The following is a 27,273-nucleotide window of genomic DNA, read 5'->3' as shown; positions in this document are numbered from 1 at the left end:
ATGGCAAACCAAAAATACAATTAAGACACTGTGCACTGTACAGAAAAGGTATGTTCTTGAAAGAACATCCACTGCTTGGTAGATACCCAGGCAGAATATACCTAAGTAGCCCTGCTCCCAAAAGCAACTTTTATGGAAGTCTTTTTTTCCTTATTCTTATATAGTTAACCAAAGAAAAAAACAGCCCCAGAAAAATTACTTAAAACGGCAACCTTTTGCATCCCAGTTCAGACTATGCTCGATACCCTGTAACCCGTATTTGTAGAAAGAATTTGGCTGATAGTCACAAGAACACTCTCAGCTTTGCTCTCAAACTGCTGGAGAGCAGATGTGACACACACTTGTAATGTTGGAAAGTAGTAACTCCTCATGTTTCACGATACTTCTAGACTCTACAACCTCTGTATGTATAATCTCTTTCCACTCTGACCCCAGAATTAAGAGCAAGATGAACTCATTAGCAAATTGACAGGAGCAAGGCAACTGGGACAGATCAGACAAGGCAGGAGCAGGAGAACGAAACAAGGCAACTATCTGACAGGAAGAGAGAAACAGCAAGATGACTTGGACGAAAGAACAAGGAGATCAACACAACTTCCCAACTAAGCATTACTGTTCTTTGCAGTCTAACAGGCAGAAGACAACAGCTCACAGAAAGGTGATGGTCTGGCTTCAGGTCAGCCACACCTCGGACTGGCCTCTCAACACCATAGGACACAGATATACAATTACCTCACTCGCTTCTCAGGCCACCCTGGTCTGACTGAGCGCATAAAATGAATTTTTTTCAAGCAATGAAAAGCTTTTCAGTCCTAGCAGGGATAAGATAAACTTTCCTGCCAAGCACTTCTATAGAGTACCAGTTGCACTTTAATATAAGAACAAGCTTGTGCTTCCTCAGATGTAAGTTTCTGCCTTGGTACAGGAGACCACAGCCACTTGTTTCATGCTGGGTGAAAAGGCCTGCAAAGAAAGACTAACAACTGCCCTTGTAAACTAAAACAAAACCTGGTTTATTTTGTTTGTTTTCTTCAGCTTGCAGGAGATACGAGTACTGCAGAAGTCAACAGGGTACAATCGCAGGCTCAGATGACCTGAAGCTCAGAAAGATCAGCACATTAAGTCCCCTGAGCCACATTGGGCTGTTTGGATGAGGCTTTGGTGGGTTTTGTTTTAGTCTTTTGTTTGCTTGTTTTCTTTCAAGCTATGCTTTCAGCACAAAAGGCAGCAGCAAACAGAACAGAGGTAGCATCATGGAAACAGTCTCCCCTAGTCCTAGCACTGTCATCACCAGAAACAATAAGCCTTGCACTGCTTATCTATTTCTTCTATTAAGAACTTATTAATGCAAAAATACAGAAGGGCAATATCTGGCTCTATTCTCTACTTTTGAAGTACTCCTGGGCAGTAGAGTGAGCCAAATACAGAGTGTAAACCCACAGAGAGCCAAGTGTGGGTCCTTAGACAGTAGGCAGACATGGTCAAACCTCACTTTTCTGCTTGTGGGCAGAGAGCAGCAATAATCCCTTGCTTCTGAGAGTTTTGCAATTCTGTACAAAGGAATCTCTCTCAATGAAGAAGAAAATTTGATCTGTTATGGCACTATGACAGGATGCCTGAAAAAGACTCTGCCTTGCTAGTATTTGAAGAATTTTTTTCTGCCAATGCTTCAGAATTGAAGTGGTATTGATGTTAAGTTTTAGAAGACTCATCTGTTACCAAGATTGCTTTTACCAGCCCAGATGACTGGGAAGCATTCACAGAAGTATCACCACAAAAATTACGTACCTGTCTTTGTCATGAAGTTTCAGCTGTTCCTGTGGATGGCCAACATCATACACATGACCTTCATGTAACAAGCAAGCAGCGCTGCCAGCTGGGCAGTTTATGGTCTCTCTACTTGAACGTCCTGTTATAGAATGTAGAAAATAGAAGATAGGACTTGGTTTCTAATCCCCTGAAGCATTTTGTCATTTTATCTGTGGGCTCATTGCTTTACCCTTTCCTAAAAATACCTTTAAAACGGGTTACATGAAAATGTGGAACTGACAAGACAAAACCTGAAGTGCTTGTGATAGTTCATGATGCCTCAGTTTTGGACAGCAAATTCATCCTTCCTGCCAAAGTAGCTGCGGCTAGTTACCCGTTGCTAATGCAGCTGCTGGGTGTGTAGAGGTTTGAGAACTTCTAGAAGTGCGGCAAGTATTTTTTTTCCCACAACACCAAAATGACACGAAGTAATGGGTAACCCCTCCTCACAGGGAAGGTTTTTTCCCCCTTGTTTCTTATAAACCATCTTATTCAAAGCTGTCAGCAAAAAGTTTCAGACTAGTGGGATTTTTAAAAGAATAGACCTGCCACTAAAACTAGAAGTATTAAACCCTTAGTAGGGGCACAAAATACATACTGAACGGCAGAGTAAAAAACACAGTGGGAGTATAGAGCTAAACTAGCCATTTCAGCAAGTTTCAAGTGAGTGATTTTGCTGGTTTAATTCCTTACATATATAGCTCCCAACTGACATGAAAGTGCTAGCTATGCACCACTACTTACCCAAGTACCTAAACTCTATTTTAGATGCATCTCAGGACACTCACTTGGAATCAAGTAACAGCCTGAACTGGAGCCCAAAGTAATCAATTTAGAGCACATGAAGTGTTATGAACCATCTTGGTCCTGTCTGGCAGCAAACAGAAGCAGCTACAAGACAAGCTGAGCTCTTCCACTCAGTCCAGTTTAAGTTGACTTTTCTAACAGCACCCGTCTGTCCAGAAGGGGTGTATCTCTGAACACCTCAATAGTTGGAGAGTAAGACTTTGATTCACAGAAACCAGTCCTGAAATCATCAAAAGTAGCTTGAAACAACAGTGCAAGTCCTAAAATACCCATCTTTGGTAATAGGACAACCTCAACTGAGGCACTGGAAAAGAATCAAGCACAAGAAACTAGAAGTTTATACACCGACACGACACAAGCAAGTGTTCACACCTAAGTCCCTGCAGATGTTTATGAACAAGGAATCATCATCAGAATCATCCACCAAGTAGTGTCCTGAAACTTGAATGAGAGGATTCAAGTCATGTTTCTTCAAATCTTCAAACACATAGCAAGGGACCTAGAACAATAACAAAAAGTTACATGCAATCCATGCTACACAATTAGGGAGAAGTTATCAACAGGCACATATAAAGCCCAGTTAATAAGTGGAAAAGGTTCTTCCTTCTGGAAGCTCAAATACTTAAAGCTAGACATGTTACTAAAATGAGGCATCCAGAGTTAGTCTGTTCTGCTCTAGCTTTTAAGGCAAGTTTTACTATAAGCAATCATCCAGATCACAAAAAATGTTGGTCAGTTATTTAAAATTCTCAGCTCCAACAACTTCCAACAGATGCTTTATATGCCTATAAAAAAAGTTAGGTTTATAGAGGTTGTTGGAATTCATTTGGGGTGGGGGCAAGCAGTTTGAGCAGAACCACCAGATGTGTGTAGAGTAACTTCTACATGGATAGTACATAGATTACCTCTTTCACAGGTTTAAACAAGTCTTTCTTGCAGGCCACAAAAGTCCTCCATTCAAAATAGTGCACACACTCTGTTGCTGTTACAAATTCAGGGGTACCCTATTTAAAGGAAAAAAAACAGTTTGAAGAACAGACTTCAGTTTTATTTTACATCTGTAGACAGCAAGAAGTTTCTTCTGTGATTCAAGAGATTAAGAAAAAAGAATACAGTATGTCACAGAACAAGGGCATGCAGTTTCTTAAGAGCCCTTGTTAATAGCAAGTTCGTTATTCAACAGCTTAGTTGTTAAACTTGGGAAGATGCAGGGCACCAAATCTTTCTCAGTCTGCATATGCACCAATTCTCAAATTAACATGTGTCAGCCCTAATATGCAGTAATTGTACTACATCTTTTAGAAGTGCTCACTATGCCAATTGATATTGGCAGAAGCACCAGTCACATCTAGTTACTAGAATGGAAAACACCAATACAAATGCATATAAATAGGTGAACAGCGAGGCAATGAATGGTTTACCAGTTCCCTCACTTTTATTCTACAAAGACGACTGATGAGCAATCTCTTCTGCTACACAGAAAGAATACCTCTGATCTCAGCTACTTATTTTGTAGGCTCATGTTATACACATTTGTATCTATTTCAAGATACCACGATTCAGGGCTGGAAGCTCAACTGAATGTCTCTACTTAGAGAAAGGCAACAATCAGATTTTTCCATTCTCCCTCCATCATGTCGGCTAGAAGCACTTCAGCCTACTTAAACTGATTCCTGCCGTGTTTAACTCTGCCATGTGTTAGAAACAAGTTGTTCCAGACGCTATTACAAAATCCTAGGTCACATGAAGAACAGGTGTCAGAAGTATGCTAAGTAGAAGTTTGAAGATCATTATGATCTGGTGTTACAAACAGAGTTGAGCAATAATTTTTAATTTAGAGTCACCTGCTGAAACAGAACAGGAAGCATTTAACTCTCTGCTGCACTGGCATTCTGTTTGAATTGGCCAGATTTCCAAGACTGGGTGTGCAATAGCATCACCAGTGCCAACAGTGGCACTAGTAAGTGTTTATGTCTGATACACAAATACATAAACTGATCACAGTCTGTACAAAATACCAAGTTGTGGCATCAGTTAAGTGTGTGGAAAGTGTGACTCAAAGCACAGAGGTTAACTGCATACACACACACCCCCCCCTAGGAACTTTTCGGGGATCTCCATTTACACTTCATGCAGATTCTCAAGAACAACTACTCTCCCAGAAGCCCAGCTGTAAGCACTGTTAGTTCAACTATGTGCAGACAAAGCCTAACACTTACTGTTGTCACGTACGCTGACCCATAACAGAAGTCAGGCATTTTCTTCACTGCTGTTCTATTAAACAGCCGTACTGTGTTCACAGCTTGGGCGCAGCCAACATTTAAACAATAGCTCTCATTGTTACAGCACCCCGTACACTGTTGACTCATTCCTCCATATTACACTACTAAAATACTACAGTGCAATCCCTGTAAAAACATTAAAGACCCAGAAGAGCCCATGATCAGAGCTAAGCTGCAGATCTGCAATTATTTTCTACCAGAACTGAATTTTGAAAGCCACAGCAGATCATGACCTTAACTTGGTACTAAAACATAACTGGCTCTTTCTTAAGCTATGAAGCTCAGTAATTAGTACATCGACGAGTACAGCAAGTCTCCTTAAAAAGGAAGTTGGAGGTACATGCCATTTCCACTGAAGATAAGAACACAAGATTTAGACTTACCAGTGTTTTCCCACACAGGAAGTTAATGTTGCTTTGAATTTGGTGCTGACTGCCTTGCTGCAAGCACTTACGTGTAGTGTTGAGCTCCAGAATAGTCTTAGAAATTTTTTGCAAGCCTACGTCACCTAGGATTAAAAACAACAAAAACACACAAGAGGGGTTGTCATAATACAGCACCTTCACAGAAGCTCAGACAGGCTCCGCCAGTCTTCAAGCAGAGTACAGCTGTGCAGTTCTTGCAATTTGGAAGACTGAACCCAAGTTAAGATAGTGTTTGACATGTCTAATCACTCTTCTACTTTCTCAAGGGTTTTTAGCAAACACTTTGAATCTTAAGAAGCCCAACAGCAGGTGTCACTACAAACTAGTGACTGCCTTAGGAACAAGGGCTAAAGGATTCTATCAGAAAACTGTTACCAACTAGTTTCAAGTACCACAGTTCACTCCTTCCTCCCACCAGCTTCTATTTATCAGCTACTCAGCCTTTATGCCATTTATACAAATAGCATCAGCACTATAAGAGAGTCTTTCATAGAATCATAGAATGGTTTGGCCCAGAAGGGACCTGTAAAGGTCATCTAGTACAACTGCTGTGCAATGAGTGGTTCATCTTCAACTAGATCAGGTTGCTCAGAGCCCTGTCCAGTCTGGCCTTGAATATCTCCAGGGATGGAGCATCTACCACCTCTCTGGGCAACGTGGGCCAGTGTTTCACCACCCTCATTGTAAAAAATTTCTTCCTTACATCTAGTCCAAATCTACCCTTCTTTAGTTAAAACCATTACCCCTTGTCCTATGGCTACAGGCCCCACTAAGCCCCCTTTAAGTATTGAAAGGCTGCAATAAGGTCTCCCCAGAGCCTTCTCTTCTCCAAGCTAAACAGTCCCAACTCTCTCAACCTGTCTTCACAGGAGAGGTGCTCTATGCCTTTGATCATCTTGGTGGCCTCCTCTGGACTTGCTCCAACAGGACCATGTTCTTCCTATGTTGGGAGTCCCAGAGCTGGACACAGTACTCCAGGTAGAGTGTCACGACAGCAGGGTAGAGAACAAGAATAACCTCCTTCAACCTGCTGGTCACCCTTCTTTTGTTGCAGTCCAGGACACGGTTGGCTTTCTGGGTTGCGTGTACACATTGCAGCTCTAGTCCACTTAACGAAGCAGCCACCAGTGCCTGGGCACAGCTACTGTACTGGTGCTGCCTGCAGACAAACCCAACACAGACCCACTGCATCTCCCATCCCCTTGAGCACAGCTCATGTGCTGCACAAAGGCTGGGGTCAGCGCTGCATCCCTGTGCATCCTTCCCCTCCCCAGCACTCGACACAGACGGGAAAGGTCGAACACATCTCAAGTCGTGATGAACACCAGCTCAGGCCACTGAAATGTTCCTGTTCAAACCTATTTTGGTTAGCATTCAACACCAAGCCCTTTTAGATCTAGCATGCTAACTCCAGCATTTTTGATAGATAGATTTTAATTCTGCAAAGAGTTTTGGTTGAACTACAGAGAACGCTACAAAATGCGAGTATTGATCAGCTTCCCCCTTTCCGTTTTTGTTGATGTCTACACTAGGGAGAAAGCAAGTCAAATCTGTTATCGCAGCAGATAGGAGCTTTACACCTAGGCCAAATGTTGTTTCATCTTAAAAACACACTTGCTGGAACTTTGCCCAGCCTGTTATCTCCTCACTCAAGGCAAGCAAAACTACGCTACACCCAAGTAACATAGTCTTGGGAGCAAAAGCAGCAGAAACAAACCGGGCACGAAGAGAGTACAAGAATCTCACAAATATTCTGTTGAACTGCAGCAGAGAGAAAGTGACTACAGCCACCAAACTTGCAGGCGAGGCTGAAACAGCAGCAATCAGCATGGAAACTTGATGCCAACCGATACAGCATCCCCTCAGTAGCTCAGGGCTCTCCTATTCATGCTGCATATGCTCATACTCACTCACAGGAACGCACATTAAGATGCTCATACCTAATCACAGCATCCTCCATATAACCAGGGCAACGAGTATTACACATCGCTCTATAACCCTCTGCCTTCTCAAGGGAAGGTAAGAGTGGGGACATGCCAGCACAGAATAATTGGCAGCGCAGACAGAACCTGCACTTGCTCACGTGTGTGCAGGATTTGTGCCAGATTAAGAACCTGCAACGGTGAAGCGTGGCACCACCACTGCAATTCAGAGCCACCTTACAGGCACCCGGAGACCAACAGTAGTTTATATTTCTTGACACACTTCTTATCAAAAGGCTATCTTCAGGTTTTAAGACTTCCAGCACTGATGCTGGTAAAGGTGCCATGCAGCTCTCTTAACCTTAAGAGTTTCATACTACTTTGAAAGCAAGAGTGCTACCTATCACACCATGGCTTAGAAGATGCTGGCAAAGTGTGCTCTTTTCTGCCCTAGATTAGCAGAATGAAGGAAACCAACACAACTTTCTAGGCAAAAGTTGTGTATAGCAACAATATGCACACATGATTAAAAACTCTCCAGTTATAAATGTAAACAGCTATAAGCCCCAACTTAGCAGAGAACTTATGGCACCACCACCTGAGGACTTACCTCAATGCTCTGTAATCGTTAGTCTTCTCTCAGTTCTAAGAACGCACCACATTGTGCTAAAGGCACTTTGTGGGCTGACTCTAATTTCCTCAGTTAAAGTGATATTCAAGAAAAATCAAGTTAAGCCAGCACATCCTGTTTACTATGGGCCAATTTGCATGCTCTCTTTCTCCTTGCATGCTTAGAACTAGTTTGGGAACTTGCTGGAAGTTTTAGCAAGAATCTCTTCAGTAGTATATGACTCATCCCTGCTCACAGAACAAGCAGTCTCATGAACCATCAGCTTCCCATGGGCTTCCTTCCAAAGCACCAGCAATGCAACCACCTACCTTTACCGTAACATCAGGCTCTCTCTTGAATGATCACTCACGTTTCTTCCTGACTTTAGAGATGTGTCCCTCCCACAAAGAAACACACTACAAATCAGCTAGTATAGCTCAGTTGTGCTAAATCAGTATCAAAGGCACTGTCCACAACATCTTTTGCTCATTCACTCCTTTATCTGTTCAGCTGTTTGGCAGGAGAAAGGCAATCATGGAAGACATCCAGTCAGTTGTCCAGAAGAAGGCGGCATTCAGGTGGCAGCTATCATTTCATGTCCAGTCCTTCTACCGCTGCTGGACAAAGCGCATGTTTCATCACTCAGGTTAACACAGTTACAATAATATTTTCGCTCTTCATTTTAGTAGTAGTCCAGCTAAATGGCACCCAAGTCACTAGGTGTCACACTAAGTTAAGTAAGTACCACACCATTTCCATCCTTGCTGATGTTCAATAACTAAGCATTTGCCTACACCTTGATAATTTTTAAGGTCAATCAATTGAGCTGAAGAGCTTTTTCTAGGAGAGGCCTTTGCGGTCTCAGCACCAGCCCTGGTACATCTCACTGACACACAGTTCCTGTTAGTCACAAGCCTGCCCTCAGACACAGACTGGTTACTGTCACAGAGCACATGGCCTTACCACCCATCAAAGCTGGGAGCAACAAACAGAACCAACTCCACAGCTGTCACTCCTTGCATAGCTGATATTTAAAAACAAAGATTGTTTGCAGTGATTTTTTTTTTCTGAAAGAATGAAGAAGAGATCTGATTAAGCCCATATTTGAAGAAAGCTTACAACTTAGCAAAGTTTATCAGCCAACAAATTGCCCTTCTTCCCACAAATCAAAGCCCTTCAGCTGCACTCAGCTTTGGCATACAAGTAATCTAATATCAGCTGGATAGCTTGAAGGCAAGCATGCAGCTTAGCTGTTTTAAGTAACTGGAATCTACACTGGGAGTCTACACCTGCCTAGACTTGGATCAAAGAGATTCTTCTTTTCTCATTAAGATTTTTTTCTTTTTTTAACATAAAGAAGCTTGATAACCCATTAGCACAACCTCAACTCAGTGTGATGGTGCTGAAGCTCCAACGCAACTTGATGCAGTATGACAAAGCATAGCAGGCATCACTAATAAGTCTCAGACTACCCATGAAAAAGAATAAGAGACAACTTGACCAATAAACCATTGACATTGAATTTTGTTAACTGCACTGCCTTGATTGCTCGATTTATTGCAAAATGGTTAAAAAGGTGTCTTAATTGTACAGGATTTGTGGCTTAACCCTCAAGAGTCTGTTCAAACAGCATCTACCAAGACCAAGTTATGATTGTTGCCTAACCCTCTTCTATCTAGTAGTAGTCAGGCAGTAAGACACTCAAGGTTTGCATATAGCGGAATATTTGATACTGCTCATGGTCATCACCCAGCTCTGTTCTCCCTTCCTCTTTTGACAGGTGGAACAAAACCTACAGAAGCCTCTAGGTCTCACACTTCCCTGGAGAAAACAGGCTTACTTAGGTTCATTCAACCTGCCCCATTCCAGTCTCACTCAAAAAGCATGTTAGAACAGGAACCCAGATGCTGCTTCCTTTGGTAATCCACAGGCAACTGATGCTTGAGCCGCATAAGCTGAGACACATCAGCAGGAAGTAAAATTCTTCCTGTACCATTTTAGGAATGAAACACATCAAGTGGTCTGAGATGTCACGCTCCTCAAAGTAGAAGATGCTACTACATGCAACTGCAGCCTGAACTCAAGTACAACCTAACCAGTCATGCCAGAAAATTCCACAGCTTGCATATACCACGCTACATAAAAACAAAAACCACATGCAGCCATGAACTGAGATATACCCTCTATTCATGCGCCCAGTGATTTTACAAGCCTGGGTCACAACACTGGTCATTTGTTTGAAAAGCACTGACTGACCACAGCCTGAAACCAAAGTATCTCTACACTTCATGGAGAGGAGTGGGGAGAATGGAGGCTAACTAGATGCTGTGCATCTGCACACAGGCAAGAATCACCTTTCTCCCCACCATCTTCCAGCATTTCAAGCTCAAACACTTTTACTGAAGACTCACAGCTTCTCATATCTGCTGTCTGTCAACGGAAAGCAAGACTGGCAAGCATGTTAGATTCAGACTTCAGATCTGCAGGACTAAGAGGCAGTCTGAAGAGACATTACTCTTCAGAAAGCTACTGCTTTATTCTATTAGAAGTAACAGTCAACTATCAGAAAACCTCTTCATCCGTATTCATATATTACTGTTTCATTAGCTGAAGCACAGAAGTAACCTTGAAAACAACAAGTATCCATGAAAATAAGCACAGAAATACTGTTCAGAGCACAAGCTGCTTCTGACTGATGAAAAGGTGCAAGCACGCATATAGGAAATAGGCCAGATTCGTATTTAGATCAGCATGCAGAAATTCATCACTCCTCAGAATACCAAGGACATCTGTGAACTACTGAAGCAGCCACCAGATTTGACAAGTGTAACTGACAACAGAGGACCGCATGTAATTGACTTCCTTTCTGTGTGTAACAACTTAAAGACAGCAATACTCCAAGATTGCATTACAGAGAGTAACCTGACTCTGAAACAAGAGCTGATGTTACATCACGCTAGGCTGTGGTATAGTTTAGAGCTATAACTCAAGTTTTATCCTGTGCTCGGTATTGAGCTCCAAACAATGTGCACAGAGCATACCCTACCACGGGTAGATGCACTTGAGATAGTCTTGCATGGTTCCACACTAAACTACACTTAGACCTTAAGATAAGTTTCACTGTCCTGTGAAGTGATTATCTGCAATCAGATCAGGTTTACCCAAATCTCCCCAGTAAATCTAGGACAGAATAAAGTTTTACATTATTCTGAGACAAAAAAAGTCTTTGCTAACATGTCAAAGTCTGCAATAGTTATAAGACCATGTATCCATTAACACAACTACTCTGAACTACTTACAAGGAAGGACTCTTGTTTACTTACCTACGGACATATAGGTCTTCTGATTGACGTCATATGCACAGACTGCACTTGATCGTCCACACTCTTCAACACCAAAACAGAAGTTTATTTTATAAAGCACTTGTTTGTCTGCATCAATTGCTTCCCATGTGTAACTGAAAAGGAAAAAAACACATCATTTGGTATTCATATTGTCTGCACTGCCATCATCTAGATGTCAATCCCTGAAATAGCCAAGTTATAAAGCGAACAGCACCACTAACTCAAGTTTCTTATTTGTGTTCTATATCTGTAAACACCAGAAATAATTGTTATTGTGTCGGGGCCAAGAACAAAACAGGTTTAACCACTTAAGGAGCATATATAGGGTCCATTTTCCCCTTTCTTGAACACCCAACTGCCCATTCTTGCCCATCAAATCTCTGTGACGGCCACTCTGACTAGGTATACGACAGGCAGTGAACCTTTTCCCTTGAGAGCCTGATAAATCTCTCAAACCTCTTCGGCAGGCTGCACACTACTGCACTTTAGCAATACCCAGTAACTGTGGCGGAAGTGCTAAGTCTAAGAGGAACAGAGCAGCCAGTCTCACCCTGTCTGCCAGCAGCTGAGCCACCTAGCTTCAGGGTCAAAATTGGGGTTGAGATTCTCACAGCATTCAGACTACAAGATGCTAATAATGGTTATGAGGGCCTAGCTACACATTTATACATTTCAGATACATATATATCTCAATATTGAAAGGATAGTTTCTGAAGGGTGGTGTCAGAAGCTGGAAGACTGGGGTAATGGTTTTAAACTAGAAGAGGGGAGATTCAGAGAGGTGGCAGATCCCCCAACCCTGGAAACATTCAAGTCTAGGCTGGATGAGGCTCTGAGCAACCTGATCTAGTTGAAAATGTCCCTGGTCATTGCAAGGGAGGGTAGACTAGATGACCTCTGAAGGTCCTTTCCAACCCAAACCACTCTATGAAAACAAGCAGAGTAATCCACAAGAGACTCAGTGAAAGATCACACCAGCTAGCTACAGCCATATCAGAAATTCAGCTCTCCAAAAACTGGTAAAGGAACATGAAGCTCTGGTTAAATATAATGGGGAATGAGAGCAACAGAAGAAAGCAACTAAGCGCAGTGTAGTTTGGGGTAGAGCGCGGACTCGTTTCCCTCAGCACAGGTGCAGGGCTGCAGCGAGATGTGACACCGCAGCACCAGCCTCCAGGCAGGCCCAGGTCAGCTTGTCTGGAGTCAGGAGCTCTTGGGACAGCCTGGCTCGCTGGCACGGTGCTCTGCCCAAGCTCTGTTAAAAAGGCACAGCTCAGTAAACATTTGCTGTCAGCTTAGCTCAGCTACAGCTCTTCTGGTGCTGGCAGCAGCCTGCATCCTCTGGACCTGGTTGATTTTTGCAACATAAGAGATTGCTCAGCTTCCACTCTGTCACAAGTGGCAACTTCAGTAGGATTTAATACAGAGTTATCACATCAGAAAACTGAGGACAGCACCGTGACTTAGTAGGTATTCCCATTATCTACAACTCATACAGGGTTTACCGTGTCTATCTGACTCATAGAAGCATTTTTCTTCATCTACAGGTTAGTACCAAATCCAGCGATGGAGCTCAACTCCCTCCTCTCAGCTATCAAGAAATTAGAAGCTGATCAAAAGCTTCAGCCACAAGGTTTGTTTGCCTTAATCTCTAGCTCATAGGTGTTTCACCACTTGACATTACCATACTCCAGATCCCCCAGGAGGAAAACTCATTTTTGTTCCACTCGGAAGCCCAGTCCTTAGGTGAGGGAGGGGAAACAACAGTTCAGCTACTTTACATTTTGAATCCTACCAGAACTCCTCTCAGACCCAATGCATCCCATCACTAATCAAAGATTCAGCAGTAAGATATCACATACTTTTCCATTTAATTACTGACTACAAGGTTTTTGGCTTCCCTGTACTACAGTAACCGTATTAATTTCAGTCTGCTAATCGCTGGAACAAGTCAGGGACAACTACAAGAGAATTCTCTCTGTGAACAGAAAAAAATAAAATCTTTACATCTTAATTATACCCTTTATATCCCAAAAAGGTTCAAATATAACAACATACGGCTCAAAAAATAACTTACCAGGTACTGAGTCATACCCAAAACAACCAATAAAATTACTTTTTAATCAGATTTAAGGACTATGTCTCAATCCTAGACAAGTACTTGTCATTATTCTTTCCTCATAAGCAGGCAGAGCTGACATTTTACAACCATACTGATTAGTTCTCTGAGCTACTTTCTTGCATTTCTGAAGTGGATAAAGACAATTCTGATGCAGGATGACGATAAGAATTAAGCTACAGTACAGAATAACCAAACTTGAGCAACACAAGAAAGCCTGACAAGTCACACACAAAAGTTAGAAGAGAACCTGACTGCACCTTCAAGGGCTCTGAAAACAGCAAGTGATTAAGACTAAAGTTGGTTTTACCTCCAGAAGAAAATGCACTTCAATTGAAGTTCAATTTCTTCGCAATGAAGACCCAGAAAGTTACCACTACACTGAAAAATTCCCAAGGGCTCCAGTACTCCTTTTTGACTGGTTTTGGAAGACAACATAGCGGTAACACATAATACTAAGGCATAAAGTTTTTGATCAAGCTAAAGTATTCTTCAGTGTGGGATTTTTTTTTAAAGAATGTGCAAGTTAAAATCTGTTTGTGAAGTGAACAAGAATCTAAGCTGTTCACACAACAGAATTATCACTCTGAGAGATTAAGGGTTTTGCTTTCCCAGTTCCATGTTATGAAACAGAGAAAATCAACATCTTCAAGTCAGTTCACCCACATGCCAGAAGCAAGAGAGAAACAAGATGAGCAGCTGACAGAACAGAAGCAAAGCTGCCACTGAAGCCAGCCCTTCCCTCCACCCTTCTACAGGCCCCTGATCACGCTCCAAACCACACCTTCTGTGGCACCAAAAAAAAAGTAATGCAGTTTCAGAGTATAATTACTTTCAAGGAAGTTCAAGGGACAGTTTTTATTTAATGGGTGGGAGGAACAGGGCAGGATTTATTCATTGGGAGTAATAGCAGGCTGGATGCAGCCTAAGCAGCTGTTCTCATCAGAGGTATGCAAAACACACTTTCACAGTAAAAGCCAGAATTATTTCTCTGACAAGACTCCTGGCACTAAATCTGTGCCTGGGAATAGTTTCAAGTTGCATGTGCTCTACTTTCCAATAAGATACAAGCTGACCTCTCCGCTGCATCCCATAATGGAAACAATTTGTTGGCAATCCTATCGCCCATCCTGACCACAGCTGAGCTAGGCAGACAGGCTTCCTCCAGCCTGGCACTCACCTCCACCAGCCACAATGCCTCATGTAATTACTGCCGCACCAGGGCCTGCCCAAGTTATCTCGTTTGAAGGGCTTAAGCTATCTTGGACTCAATGCAGTTGATCTGGTTTAGGGAGCTGTTACACCAACAGCTTTAAAAAGCAACAGCTTTGCTGATGAGGTGGGGTGGATGCACCCTCTGTCCCGGGGGCTCAGTACAGCTGCTGCCTCGCAGATGCCACCATTCCGGCAGCCATTTCTGGTGCAGTTCAAGACCTGGGCTCAAACCTGGCGTCTGCCTTGATTAAAACTGTGGACTATTTTTGCTGAAATCACATGATGCCTGTTTCCAGATAAACCCAGTTAGAGCCCTGAAGCATATACCCACACCAACCCCCCAGGGCAGGGTCTCCTCCTCTCCCTCCCCTCCAAGTTGCTGGCCCCAGCACCCGACACAATCTGGACCCAGGGACCACTTTATCTCAAAATTAACTCTGCAAAAACAACAGGTGTGTGTGCATGTGTGCGGAGAGAGCACTGAGCTCAGCCAGTTCCCGCTCTGGCTGGCACTGGTGTCTGGCTGTGCCCCAGTAGCAGCAACAGGCAGGATCCTTTTCTGAAGGCAGTGCCAACCGCAGCCACTGCCGAAAGCAGTCGTGCAAGCAAGGTCCAAGCAAGTTACATTGAATAACCTTCCCTGCAGGTCATCCTTTCCAGCTACCTAGCTTTGTTTTTAAGACACTCAAGTGAAGGCATGAAAAAGAAAATTAAACTACTTTTCAGCAAGGTGTAAGATCAAAAGAGAGTTCTGCATTTTCTTGATGAAGCAAAGCAGCAGCTCATCAAAAAGAAGAGAAAGGAAAAAACAAGTCTAGTTTACCTTGCGAATCAGTAGCCCAGGCACTGAAGTCAGACAAGGTGCAGATGGTGAACAGCTGTCACAGCACATGCGTCCCCACATCAGAGCCACTTTTGAGGTCTGAGCACTAGTCAAGCACTTCAAACCCAACAGAGCACCAGCGAGACCATTGGTACCGTTCTCCTAACCACACTGAAGTTTTTGGTTCCCAACTCTGACCTAGGGGATGACCACTAGAAAGAGGAGCACATCCTGCTCCTAACAGCTATAAAACAGTTAACAAGGAAACCCACGCTTGCTCTCTGGTGAATACACCCAAGTGGCTCATTTTGCTGAAGGGGTGTTACATGAACAACCCAGCACAGAGAGCCAAGGTAACCTACAACCATAGAGCCGGAGAGCTGATCAATACGTGATTATGTATCCACACAATTTCATGCTCAGCAGCTCCTCACCTATGAAAACATCACAGAGATGCAACCAATATCTGAACCTCTTTATAAGGAGGTTCAACCACCATGATCGCAGACGCACAAGCTCAGGAATGATTTCCAGGGTGATCATTTCAAATCTGAAGCTAGCACCTCAGATGCACTACTTGCCACAGAAATCACCATTACACATGGTAAACATTTTAGCACAAGTATCTATGGTAAAGAAACTTGTTTCTACATCGAAGAAAGTTCTCCTCACTGAAAATGAAAGACTGAATGGCACATAGTACAAAGCTATCACTGCCACAAGAGCTTTTCAATGCATCCCTACTCACGCTTAGCTCTGCTCTAGCTTACCTGTCGCTTCTTTCCAACCATCATGCACAGCGCATGTCTTCAGGCAAGTTTTCTTGCATATGCATCATGCGTAATAGCCTCACAGTTACACCACAAACTGTTCAGCTTTCTCCATCTGAAAGACGTTTGGTCTTTCACGCTATACTCTAAACCCCATCTACTACATCATGTTACAGAATGCGTAAGAAAAGGTATGGCAATTTGAAGTTCAAGTATGCAAGAGCTACAGGAAGCTTATGTGCTGAGAAATCACATTTAAGCCATTATAATGGTAGCTTCCCAGACACGTGAAGCAACCATGCTCATATGCAAATAAGTCCAGTAATTACTTATTTATGACATCTCCCACTTAAATATGTCAAAGTACTTAATAGAGCTGAGCAAGTTCACCTAAAGGTCACATCTCTGTACTCAGCACATGCTGCTTCACCAAGGCTAAGCTGAACACCAAACCCAGAGTTTCCAGTGGCACACAAGAGCAGAGTTGTGGTTTCATGACAAAAGCTGAAAAGACAGTGTTTGAATGAACAGTACTGTAAAGTGTAGGAGTTGTGTTATTAAGAACTACAACATTAAATGTAAAGTAGACTTGAGTTACAACCCCAAAATTGGAAATTCTGCATAATAGCACTCCTGTGAGGTACAGCAGTTTAAGGAGTTTTCCTTCCACTCCCAAGTCTAAAAGTTATAGAATTTATGCACTAACTCCTATCCTTGCACAGGAGATGAAAACATTACCCGTCACTAAATCATCTCTCATCCAGGGTAGATCATCAGGCAAAACAACATGTAGAGGAGGCAGTTTGTATTTGCTGCCCTTCATTAACACTATAAACATTTCCTGCTTTTTTTTTTTCCCAGAAGATAAGGAAAGTTTTACAGCAACTTCTCCAATGTTACATAGAAGGTGAAGCCAAACTGTCAAGTTCTTTTGTCTTTAAAGTAGATGGATTTAAAGAACAGTTCACAGAATTAACTCCAGAATTTGTTTCTGCTGTGTTGTCACATGAAAGATAAGGGGAAGAGGAAAAAACAGCAAAATAGACCGAACTGACGAGTAACTTCCTATATCCAACCAGCTCCCCTTCCCAGGTGCGCATACTGCAGCAATCCTGGTGACATCTCTACACAGAGGATAAAAAGGGAACTCCAAATGCAAGTCACACGACAGCACAGTCAGCTATCAGAGCACACAAGAACAAAGGCGAAAGCATGACGAACCCAGTCACTACAAGCCATGACATTTGACAAAGTTTCAGAGAATGAAAGCTTTTCTTTCCCCACATGGTCCAGGCTTACCAGCACTAAAGCTACTTGAAACAGACAAAAACCACGAGCTCAAGTTTAAGTAGCCCCATGCCGCAGTTCTTGCGCAAAACAGTTTTGACACCCTTCCTCCTCCTTGGAAGATCGCCTTCCTAACCTGAGTATCACTCCATTTACTCTTATTTAAAGGAGAGTCAGCGCCTCTTCTAATCCTCAACATTTTCTTTCCTTGCCCGTCTTCTGTCATTCACACACCAGACACACATCCTACTGCAGCTTCATCAGCCCTACTGTGCCATACAAAAGTCAGGACAGTTTTCTTAACCGTTGAAAAAGAAATCAAAACCTCATCTTAAGGTAGTGCAAGAATAGGTTGGTCAGGGACTAGTCCTGCACACCCATGTTGTATCTTTTAGTTGAAACATCAGCCAGTACTGTGTTTGCATTACCTAAATGCATCATCCCTCACTTGGTAGCTTTTCTGCAACTGTGCCTGAGATGACACTTCACCACCAACCTCCATGGGGTCTTCCAACCTGCCAGACTGCAAGTTCTTGTTTCATCCTTTACCCATTCTAAATTACTAGGCATGAGTCCTTCAAAGCAGTTTTTCCCACCATGGCACAACAGTGAGCACATTTCTGAAGCAGTCCATCTTAAAAGGAAAAGTGCCAATTATGCTATCTATTCACAATTTCTTTTGCACTTGCCAGTAATAAAAGGAAACTAGCTCAAATAATTTGCATCCAAAAAGAGACTGCAAGTCTCTCAATGGCACTCCCAAATATGCCTCTAGCCATAGACATGCAACAAAACCAAGACAGACATTGATAGGACTTAACACTATTCTCAGAATAGGAACCACTTGAGAGTCAGGTCATTTAGGGTAGGGTTTTTTTCAAAAATCGTTAGAGTCAGAGGAGTTAAATTCCCTCCAGCAACCAAAAAACAGTTTCTCATTTCTGTTTCAACTCTACAGTTAGGGTAGTCACCTGACAAAACCAATTTTTGCCCCCCCATGGGTTAATCATGCAAACAAACCTACTTTTTCCTCTGTTTCATCATTTACCAGTACCATAGCCCAGATTCTCTCCAGAGAGCCCAATCTCTCCAGTGACTCAGCCTCCGCTCTCAGTGCTACATTTATTGTGTACATCAGTGCTTGCCCAGTGCCGCCGATTGAGATAATGTATTCCTGTAAGTGCCACTGCATATTCTGGGTAATAAACAAAGAAATGAAGACTAGCAAGATACTGTTCCCAGGATAAATTAATGGCTGAATTCAGAGTAGAAACATGCCAAAACATGACGAATAGTGCCATTTCCACATAGTAGGTCTCATTTCTCAAAGCTTTCTTAACTCCCCGGCAAGTAACTTAATGGAATCTGATGATATCCTTAGTCAAAAGACGACTATCAAGAGACGCCCCCTCCAAACCACTTTTAAGTTTGGTTTTCTTTCACGCTAGAACGGATGCAGCGACATAAACCAGCAGCCCCGACCGCACGCGACTTGAACAGAGCGAGCCTCCGCACCTTCCCACCTGAGAACTTCCTGCAAGCACGGAGCCACGGGCCGAGGTCCCACCGGGGGCTGCTCCCCGCCGCCAGCTGACACCCGCGGCCCCCGCTCTGCAGCGGCTCCCGCAGCCTCACTGACACCCCAGCACCGCGGTGCCTTCGGCACGGACCGAGTTTGATCTTGTGCCCGAAACACCTGCACGCCCAGCGGAAGCCGCCGCTTCCCCCAGCGCTCCCCGGCGCGACCCCAGCCGGAAGGGGAGACCAAAAGCCCCTCTCGGGTGGCCCCGGGGACCGGGCCCCCCCACCGAGCCCTCCCGCTGAGTCCCGCGTCTCCCGCTCGCTCACACGCGGCCCCGCGCAGTGCAGGAGCGAGCACGGGCACCGGGAGACCCGCCTCGCCCCGCACCCCGCCGGCTACAGCCGCTCCCGGCGGGAAGACCCTCCCCAGCCGCCGCCCGTCCCGTCCCACCGGCCGCCCTCCGTTTGCCCACCTGCACAGGTCCCGGTAGCTGTCGCTCAGGGCCGCGGCGACCCCGCCGCCTCCCTCCGGCCGCAGGGGCAGCGACAGGAGGACGAGGAGGAGCGGGGCGAGCGCGGCGTGGCGGAGCCGCGGCGGCGCCGTGCGGGGGGCGGCGGGTGCCATGGGCCGGGCCGGGCGGACGCGGCTGCCCCGGAACGTCAGGCGGCGCCGGCGACCAGCGGCACGTCATGTGACTCCCGTCCGCCCACTTCCCCGGTCATGTGACCGCCGTCATGTGCGGGCGCGCCGCTCACATGATGCGCCCCTTCACCTGCCGCGGAGTGGGTGGAGCCTCCGGCGGCCCTGCCCCGCCCCCTTCCCCACCCCGTCCCTTCCCCCCCCCCACCTCCCGGACCTGCACGTGCTGGGCGCGCCCCCTGAGCGCGTGGCACCGGCCCGCAACGGTGCGCGGGGGGCGGCGGTTACGCGGGCTTGGCGCTGCGGGGCGGCCCGGGCGGTCAGTCAGTCAGTCGCAGAATCACAGAATGTTAGGGGTTGGAAGGGACCTCCAAAGATCATCCAGTCCAATCCCCCTGCCAGAGCAGGAACACCCAGATGAGGTTACACAGGAAGGCGTCCAGGCGGGTTTTGAATGTCTCCAGAGAAGGAGGCTCCACAACCTCCCTGGGCAGCCTGTTCCAGTGTCTGTCACCCTCACTGAGTTTATTTTCCTATTTAAGTGGAATCTCCTGTGTGCCAGTTTATACCTGTTGCCCCTTGTCCGATCGTTGGTTGTCACCGAGAAGAGCCTGGCTCCATCCTCGTGACACCCACCCTTTACATATTTATAAACATTAACGAGGTCACCCCTCAGTCTCCTCCAAGCTAAAGAGACCCAGCTCCCTCAGCCTTTCCTCATAAGGGAGATGCTCCACTCCCTTAATCATCTTTGTGGCCCTGCGCTGGACTCTCTCCAGCAGTTCCCTGTCCTTGAACTGAGGGGCCCAGAACTGGACACAATATTCCAGATTCCAGTCAGTCTGTCAGGCAGTCAGTCAGTCTGTCTGTCAGGCCGGGCCAGGGCGGGTGCGTAACGGCCAACGGTGGCCACTGTGGATGTCGCCACCACCGCCAGGCCGAGCGGCGTTCCCGCTACCCGCTCACGGGAAACAGGCGGCCCAGAGCGCCCGCCCTCCCTGTCCCCTGGGGTGGGTGCGTGGGGCAGCCCCACTGCCCGCCTCAGCTGCCACCCCGGCAGCTCCGGGGACAAGTCATCCCTCTTGTGGGTGGCCCGCCCCGCTGTGTGCTGTCGGGAGGGAGACTTGAGGCCTTGCGCTGTGCCAGCTGCTGGCTGGCTTGCAGGTGGGGGTGGGTGTGCGGAGGGCCACCCTGTGAAAGGCACTGTGGGCGCCATGGTGTCCGAGTTGGAGGCACACTGGAAGAAGTTACATGGGGTGACATGTGCCGTGACATCTTGGGAGAAACCAGAAAACCAAACCCGTGAGGGATGGAGACTGAGGAGGCGATGGCAGCAATGTGGTTGGTTATATGGCTGCAAGAATTATTGCTACAGCAGGGAAGCTGGTGTGGAAATGAATCCCCCATTTCAAACGGTAGGCAGGAGGGCAGGCTCACACAGGGCAGCAGCCTAGTCAGAAGGAAGAGATGCTCTCCTACCACCTCTGCCTCAATGAGAAGAGCCTGCCTGCCCAGAGCTTGTACAATAGATCGTTTCCAGGATTAAGCAAATTGTAACTGGGATGCTTAAGATTCAAAAGAGAGACATAGCTTTTAATTTTTTATGAAACTGCGGTGGAGAAGCAGCACCTTTGAGAGTGGGAAGAGGCATAAAGGCAGGGACAGTGAATGAAAAATAAACGCTCATTAAACAGCTGTCTTACTTGTGTGAAGAAATTCTGTTCACTGATGATTAATGCCTTCTGGAAGTCATTCGCACAAAGAAATGTAAAAGGCCTGTCAGTGAAATTGTTTCTGTTTCTCTTGCCCCATTCCCTGGCATCCAAAGGAATAAGCACTGAAGATCTGCCTCTATGGTGGTTTAACCCTTTTCCAAACTGCTGTGATCTGCTCCTTTCCTCCTCCTTTCTCTCAGTTATGTATTCCACTTCCCTCCTTTTCCATAACATCAGATCTTGTGGAGCAAGGCAGTTGGCTGGTTAGAGATGCTGCTCTGGCTGAAAGCTATCAGACAGCTTTCCTTGTCCTGCTCAAGTTTTCAGCAATATTCATTGCCTGACTTCTGTGACACACTGTGTATCTGCGCAAACACTGACAGGAGAGCAAAGCTAGTGCTGCACGGGGAGGAGGCCCCAGGTAATATCAGCTTCAGCTGCTGTGAAATTTCACCTGGCCAGAAGAGCCAGAAGTTACAGCTCAGGTCTAGCCATTTGTTCTCCACTGCCATGCATGGCCTCGCCTCCCAGTCCCCTCTGCCTGTCTGCTTGCACAAGATGTGCTGGTCCTTGTGTAAAGCCACTCAACTCATGAATTAACTCATGAGTCCAACAGAAAAAAATCACCTGCTGAAAAAAAATTTTCTGCCAGCTCAGCAGTTGAAGCAGCTTAGTGAAGTGATGAATCCTGCTATAATGGCAGAGGAGGAAGAGGAGGCAGGTAAAGCAGAAAGAGGATCACAATGGTAAGTCAGTTCAGCTGTAGTGGCAACTTGACTTTTGGAGTTATCACAGCCTAACCTAATAGCAGTGTCCTCAGCTGATGAAGAGAGGAAGACATTCAATCTTTATGCTGGAAAGAGAGTTGTGTCATGAAACAATAATCAATCTATCTTGGCTCAGAACCTAAGAAAAAGAATAATGAAAAGGACTGTGTAAATGCTGTTATCCTTGCCAGCTTTGTATTACTATATGATGGATTATTGTCAACTCTTGCTCTTTCATTTTAGCCTTCAGTGGATTCCTTAAAGCTCCAAATGTGATTACCCAAGAATCCCAGTTGTCTGCTTTTAAGACTCCAGCCTGTATAGTTTAAAGATGAGCTTGATGGCATGAATTTAAAAGCTCCAAAGAGGACAAAAGCAGTAGACAAAAGGAATAGCAAGTCTATTGTTTCTGTGGTTACTTTTCTTAAACTTTGCTGCTCTGCTGGCAGTTCCAGCATCACTCTAGACAGGGCAGAGCAAATACATAAGACTTACCAGTAAATTCTGTCTGTGCTTACCAAGTTGAATTAAAAATGTATTGACCAGGAAATTCACTGCAGACAGCAGTGCAGGCAGACATACTGTAGCTTCTGATCTGATTAGCTACCTGACTTTCTGCAAATAGAGTGTTATTCCTGAAATGATCTTTGTGTATGTTTAAGCATGTAAGTGACTTCACTGCTCACCTTGCTAACATTAAGAATACGTATAAAGATCTGCAGTTTCAGGGCCTGGCAGTGTATAAACAGCTAATTTCAGTTATCTGATAAGAGCTAATTCAAAGTTGCTTACTGACAAAAGAATGAAGAAGTTTATCGGAGTTACGTTCTTCATTCTGCATACTGCTTTGTATGCGCAGGCCTCTATATTTACACAAGGCTCAGATAATTCAGTGCGGATTTTTTGCATACAAAGTATGTGAACAGCTACCCTACAAGAAGGGAAGAAATTGAAACATCAGGAAAAAAGTAACAGTTAGAAAGCAGAAAAACAGGAATTCTACTTTCATCTGAAGTACTACTACATATTCATAACAGTGAATTAAAGCTGGATAGCTATGGAGCTGCATAAATAATGAAATATACATTGTAAATACAAATACTTTTAAAGTAAAATTATAAAGTAAGTTTGCAGATTCCGATCCTGTGCAAAGCGTGCAGATTCCAATCTTATTACTGTTTCCATTTCCTATATATTTTCCTTAACCTTTACAATCTGAGGGAACTAGTGGTTCTCTGAAGGTCCATGGAATTTCTCCCATGTTTAAAGATAAGTACATGCATTAAAAATGATGTGAACTATGTGTCAGTCATTTTTGTATCCTAAACTATGTTTTAAAAATAGGCAGGAATGTTTCATCATGAATATAATTTATAAATTATAATTTAAATATTTACCACCCATGTTTAATTATATTGGCATCTCAGTTAACTGGATACTGTGGGACGGTGTTAAAATATTCTGAAATGTGATCTCATAACCTTACCTTTTCCTTTTCCTCAGGAGATTCAGCACAATGGCTGCTAGTTATGTTGAACTAAATCCCAGGGTACTTGAAACTCATGCTGAAACTTCCAAGTTATGGGTGGTTTTCAGTAGTCAGGGTATCATCAATAGGTGATGAATACACAGGTCCTCTGGGATTCTTCCTTGCAGCTTGCCAGGTATCAAATGTCACATCATTTAATGTTCTTCTGATTCCCACTCTTGCTTCATGTGGCCAGTATCTGCTGTGCAGCACAGGCTGGCTGAGAGGCAGCTTGCTTCTACTGTTACTGTCTCGGTTCCCTTTAACACTCTTATCTGATCTCTGTCTTTTCAGTAAATAGGAACAAAAACTTTCAGAATCCAAAGCTGGTTTTACATTTGATTGTGGGAAATTCTTTCTTCAGCGAGATTTAGATGGTTTATTTGTAGCTGTCTGTAAGCTACACTGTAATAAAATAATTATTTTTATACTTTGTGAAAACTCTTCATAAGGCTCTTCCATGGACCCATGCTGTTCTTCAGAAAGCACAGAGGCAGCACTCACTGAGTTTTTCTCTCTTCTTTGCCTTTCTCTTGCTTGCTACACCCAAACTTTAGTCTTCCTAATCTTACAACCATTGCCATTGTTTTTGAATGCTCCTTGCTCTTTTTGCTGCTTGTTCAGTCTTCCACAATTTCTCTAATTCTTTCTACTCCTTTTCCTTCCTTTTCTGTTCCACTTCTACTCTTCTCTGTTTCTTTAGCATTTTAGAAAGGCAAGCCCTTGACAGGAGTTACCTCCTGATTTGTTATGATGAGTTACCCAGCTTTATAACAATTTAAAATAAGACTGTTGAGAAAAACTGTGACTGATGACCTTGTTTCACAGACTTAGGTTTAGGCTGCCCATGCAGTTAGAGAGATAATTAATGACATTTCCTAATCTAGCTGTTATTGTTTAATGAAACTGTAAAAGAATGTCAGCTTTGTCTAAATGTGTTGATTTTTTTTGAAATCTTTGTCTTGTTGAGAAAGTTCTTAGATACCGTACTCAGTGTTTGTGCTGAGAAGGGCACTGGTTTGTACGGGGTCTGAGAAGATTAGAAGACGGCACCAGTCAAGGCTGGTCTTGAGTCATTGCTCTTTAGGAGCTTTTCTGTATTTCTCCATCTCTTTTCACATCTTTCATCTAGCTGTAGGAATATGAATCTTGGCTATTTATGCTTGGGTGAGAACTCAATATTTTATAATGACAAAGGATCTGATTCACCAGCTAGGGCCTAGGTTACTTGGTAGATTTGCACTAAGCAGAGCAAGACCTGTAAAATACAAACTACTTCACCAGAGTAAACCAATGGTACTTTCATTGGTAGTCAATGAAATTTCACTAGCACTAGTTTTTTATGTCAGAGGAATATGATTTGATTTCTCTGCTAATCGTGTTTCATTTGAAGCACACACTAGAAATTTATCACAAAAAATTTAACCTCAGAGCACCTTACCAAGGCAGTAAATGTAGAGTGGAAGACTCTTAGTGTTTTAAACCTCATTACCCAGATCTGGGCTCTTTTCTTTCAGTGTCACTCTTCACACTTTTGTCTGCTCTTCTCCCAGGAGCTTTTGTCTCAGTGGTCTCTCGCTGACAGCCATCTTTGAGCTGGCCGCCATCCTTTGGTTCTGTGACCTATGCCAATACCAGATGGGCATGCAACGTGAACCTGCTCTCGCCGACCTTGCTGTGTTCCCAGAGAGCATTCTGTCAGACAAGCAGAGGTAAGCATGCTGGTAGCAAACACAGACCCCACTTGCGAGGCAGGCCTTGGAAATGAAAATGTCCCCAAATGTATTTGCTATTTTGGAAGTATTTTCTGAGAGTTCCCTCTATCCCCTTCCCAACTGACATTTGTCAGCAATCTCCCAGACTGTTATCTGTTGCCATTAACTGTGTACTCCAAAAATATCACCATCTCTTTCCAAATATGATAACCTATCATTTTTACTCTCCATTAATTTCATTTTTCCAATCACTTCTTAACTTCTGGAGATGAAGTGTTTCTCTTTCCTATATCTGGGACCTGATCTGTAATATGATTATCTCAATGTAAGTTGCAGCTCAGGACAGAGGGATGTGATAATGGGAAAAGATAACCTCCTGCTCCCTAAGCTACAGTAGCTGAAAACAGTTGTGGTTCCTCTGCTGTGAGAAGTGCAAGCTGCTACAGGATACATAAAGACCACTTGCCACAGCAAAAACCTGCAGGTATCTCTTGTGGAGCTTAAGTTAATAAATGAAACTTCTTATATGTGGAAGACTTACTGCCCCATCATGCTGTATTTTTATTCTGACACAATAAGCAACTTTTTCTAATTCAGGAGTCACTTCACCTAATAGATTAGTACTATGTATGGCAATAAGTTGTCATTTGTTCCATCTTGATTGTCACAAGACAGCTGATAAATTTCCATTTCATTTTTCCTGGCTCTGTGTACTGTGACTTCTTTCCCTTGTAACTGAAGAATACTAAAATGAAAACACCATCTTCAGCATCACACTTAAAAATTAACAGATCAGGTTTGTTTAAATAATCAAGGCTCAACCTACATTTTCTTCATATTCCTCTCAGGGGAAACAAGCTATGCAAGACATTTCTTGCATAATGCGCTATTTGTGGAGGACTAAAATATGTGGTATAATTTATTCAGTTGATTCTTCTGTCGCCCTGTCTTGTTAGAGTATATTTATATATTCTGTCCATGTATACACATTTGTTTTCATACCCACATTCATAAATATGTTTAGGCCTATATTAAATGTCTTCTCGGTATGCATTTTATTTCCATTACATTTGTCTGTAAAATGTTTAAGATATCTGAAGTAGAAGAATAAAAAATAAGGTTACATATAAACTCATTTAGAAGAAAAGTGACAATCTGTTTCTTTAATAATAGATGTCACATTTCCCTGTATGTTTTATATTCCCAAGTTTCTGAAGGAAATAGGGGAAAAAAAATATCAATAGCAATGTACATATGAAGACCCAATTAAGCCATTCCAGGATTAATGACAAATAAAAATATTGTATAAATGGTTCAATTGAAGATTCTCATTAGATTATAATAATAGATTGCACATGTAGATCACAAGACAAGAGAGAGATCTACAAACTGCACTGTTTTGAATCTGTAATATCTCCACCTGAGTCAGTGGAAGTAATCCAGATATTCCTTACCTTTTTTCAGTCAGACCCTGAGTTAAGTGAACAGAACACATGTAAATATGATACTGAATGTGCTAAGAAATATGCATCAGATCAACATAGAATGGCAACTCTCTTGAAGAGTTTTCCGGTATTTTCTCATGTACTGACATGAAATTTACAGATATGATGTGATCATGGGGAAGAAAATCTTACAGTTCACTCTTACTGAAATGAATAAAAACTGTGGTGGAAAATTTACTAATGATAAATATTGATATTTCCAGACAGTTATTTCCTTAGCAGCTGAAATACACTAATATTAGGACATACCATGTACGTTCTCTCCTAAAATAGGATGGAATGTTTGCGTCACACAGGAAAGAAAATACTTTTCTCGGTATATTATTTGGTGTAACTTTCACCTTCGCAGTGTTCTAATGTGCACTCCAGCCTCAGAGCTTGCGCTCTGAAACGGGTGTTGGAGGAGCTGCTGCTTTGATGTGGGAGCACTAGTTCATCTTTGAAACCTTTGGTAAAATTACTTGGGGGG

At 43.7% G+C, this 27,273-nt stretch overlaps 1 protein-coding gene across 1 annotated transcript in view; it reads right to left on the bottom strand.

The window, feature by feature from the left end:
* Window positions 1-19,559, bottom strand: part of IGF2R (insulin like growth factor 2 receptor) — a 59,339-nt gene extending 39,780 nt beyond the window's left edge. Inside the window, exons 1-6 of the mRNA XM_065631146.1 lie at window positions 19,408-19,559; window positions 11,179-11,312; window positions 5,282-5,406; window positions 3,522-3,620; window positions 2,989-3,115; window positions 1,789-1,909 (exon numbers count right to left, since the gene is read on the bottom strand). Coding sequence (XP_065487218.1) covers window positions 1,789-1,909; window positions 2,989-3,115; window positions 3,522-3,620; window positions 5,282-5,406; window positions 11,179-11,312; window positions 19,408-19,559 — 758 coding nt within the window. The remainder of the gene's footprint in view (window positions 1-1,788; window positions 1,910-2,988; window positions 3,116-3,521; window positions 3,621-5,281; window positions 5,407-11,178; window positions 11,313-19,407) is intronic.
* Window positions 19,560-27,273: the final 7,714 nt, after the last annotated feature.

Source organism: Caloenas nicobarica, chromosome 3 (genome assembly GCF_036013445.1).
Source record: "Caloenas nicobarica isolate bCalNic1 chromosome 3, bCalNic1.hap1, whole genome shotgun sequence".
Lineage (NCBI taxonomy): Eukaryota > Metazoa > Chordata > Aves > Columbiformes > Columbidae > Caloenas > Caloenas nicobarica.
This window is presented reverse-complemented; position numbering and strand designations above follow the sequence as displayed.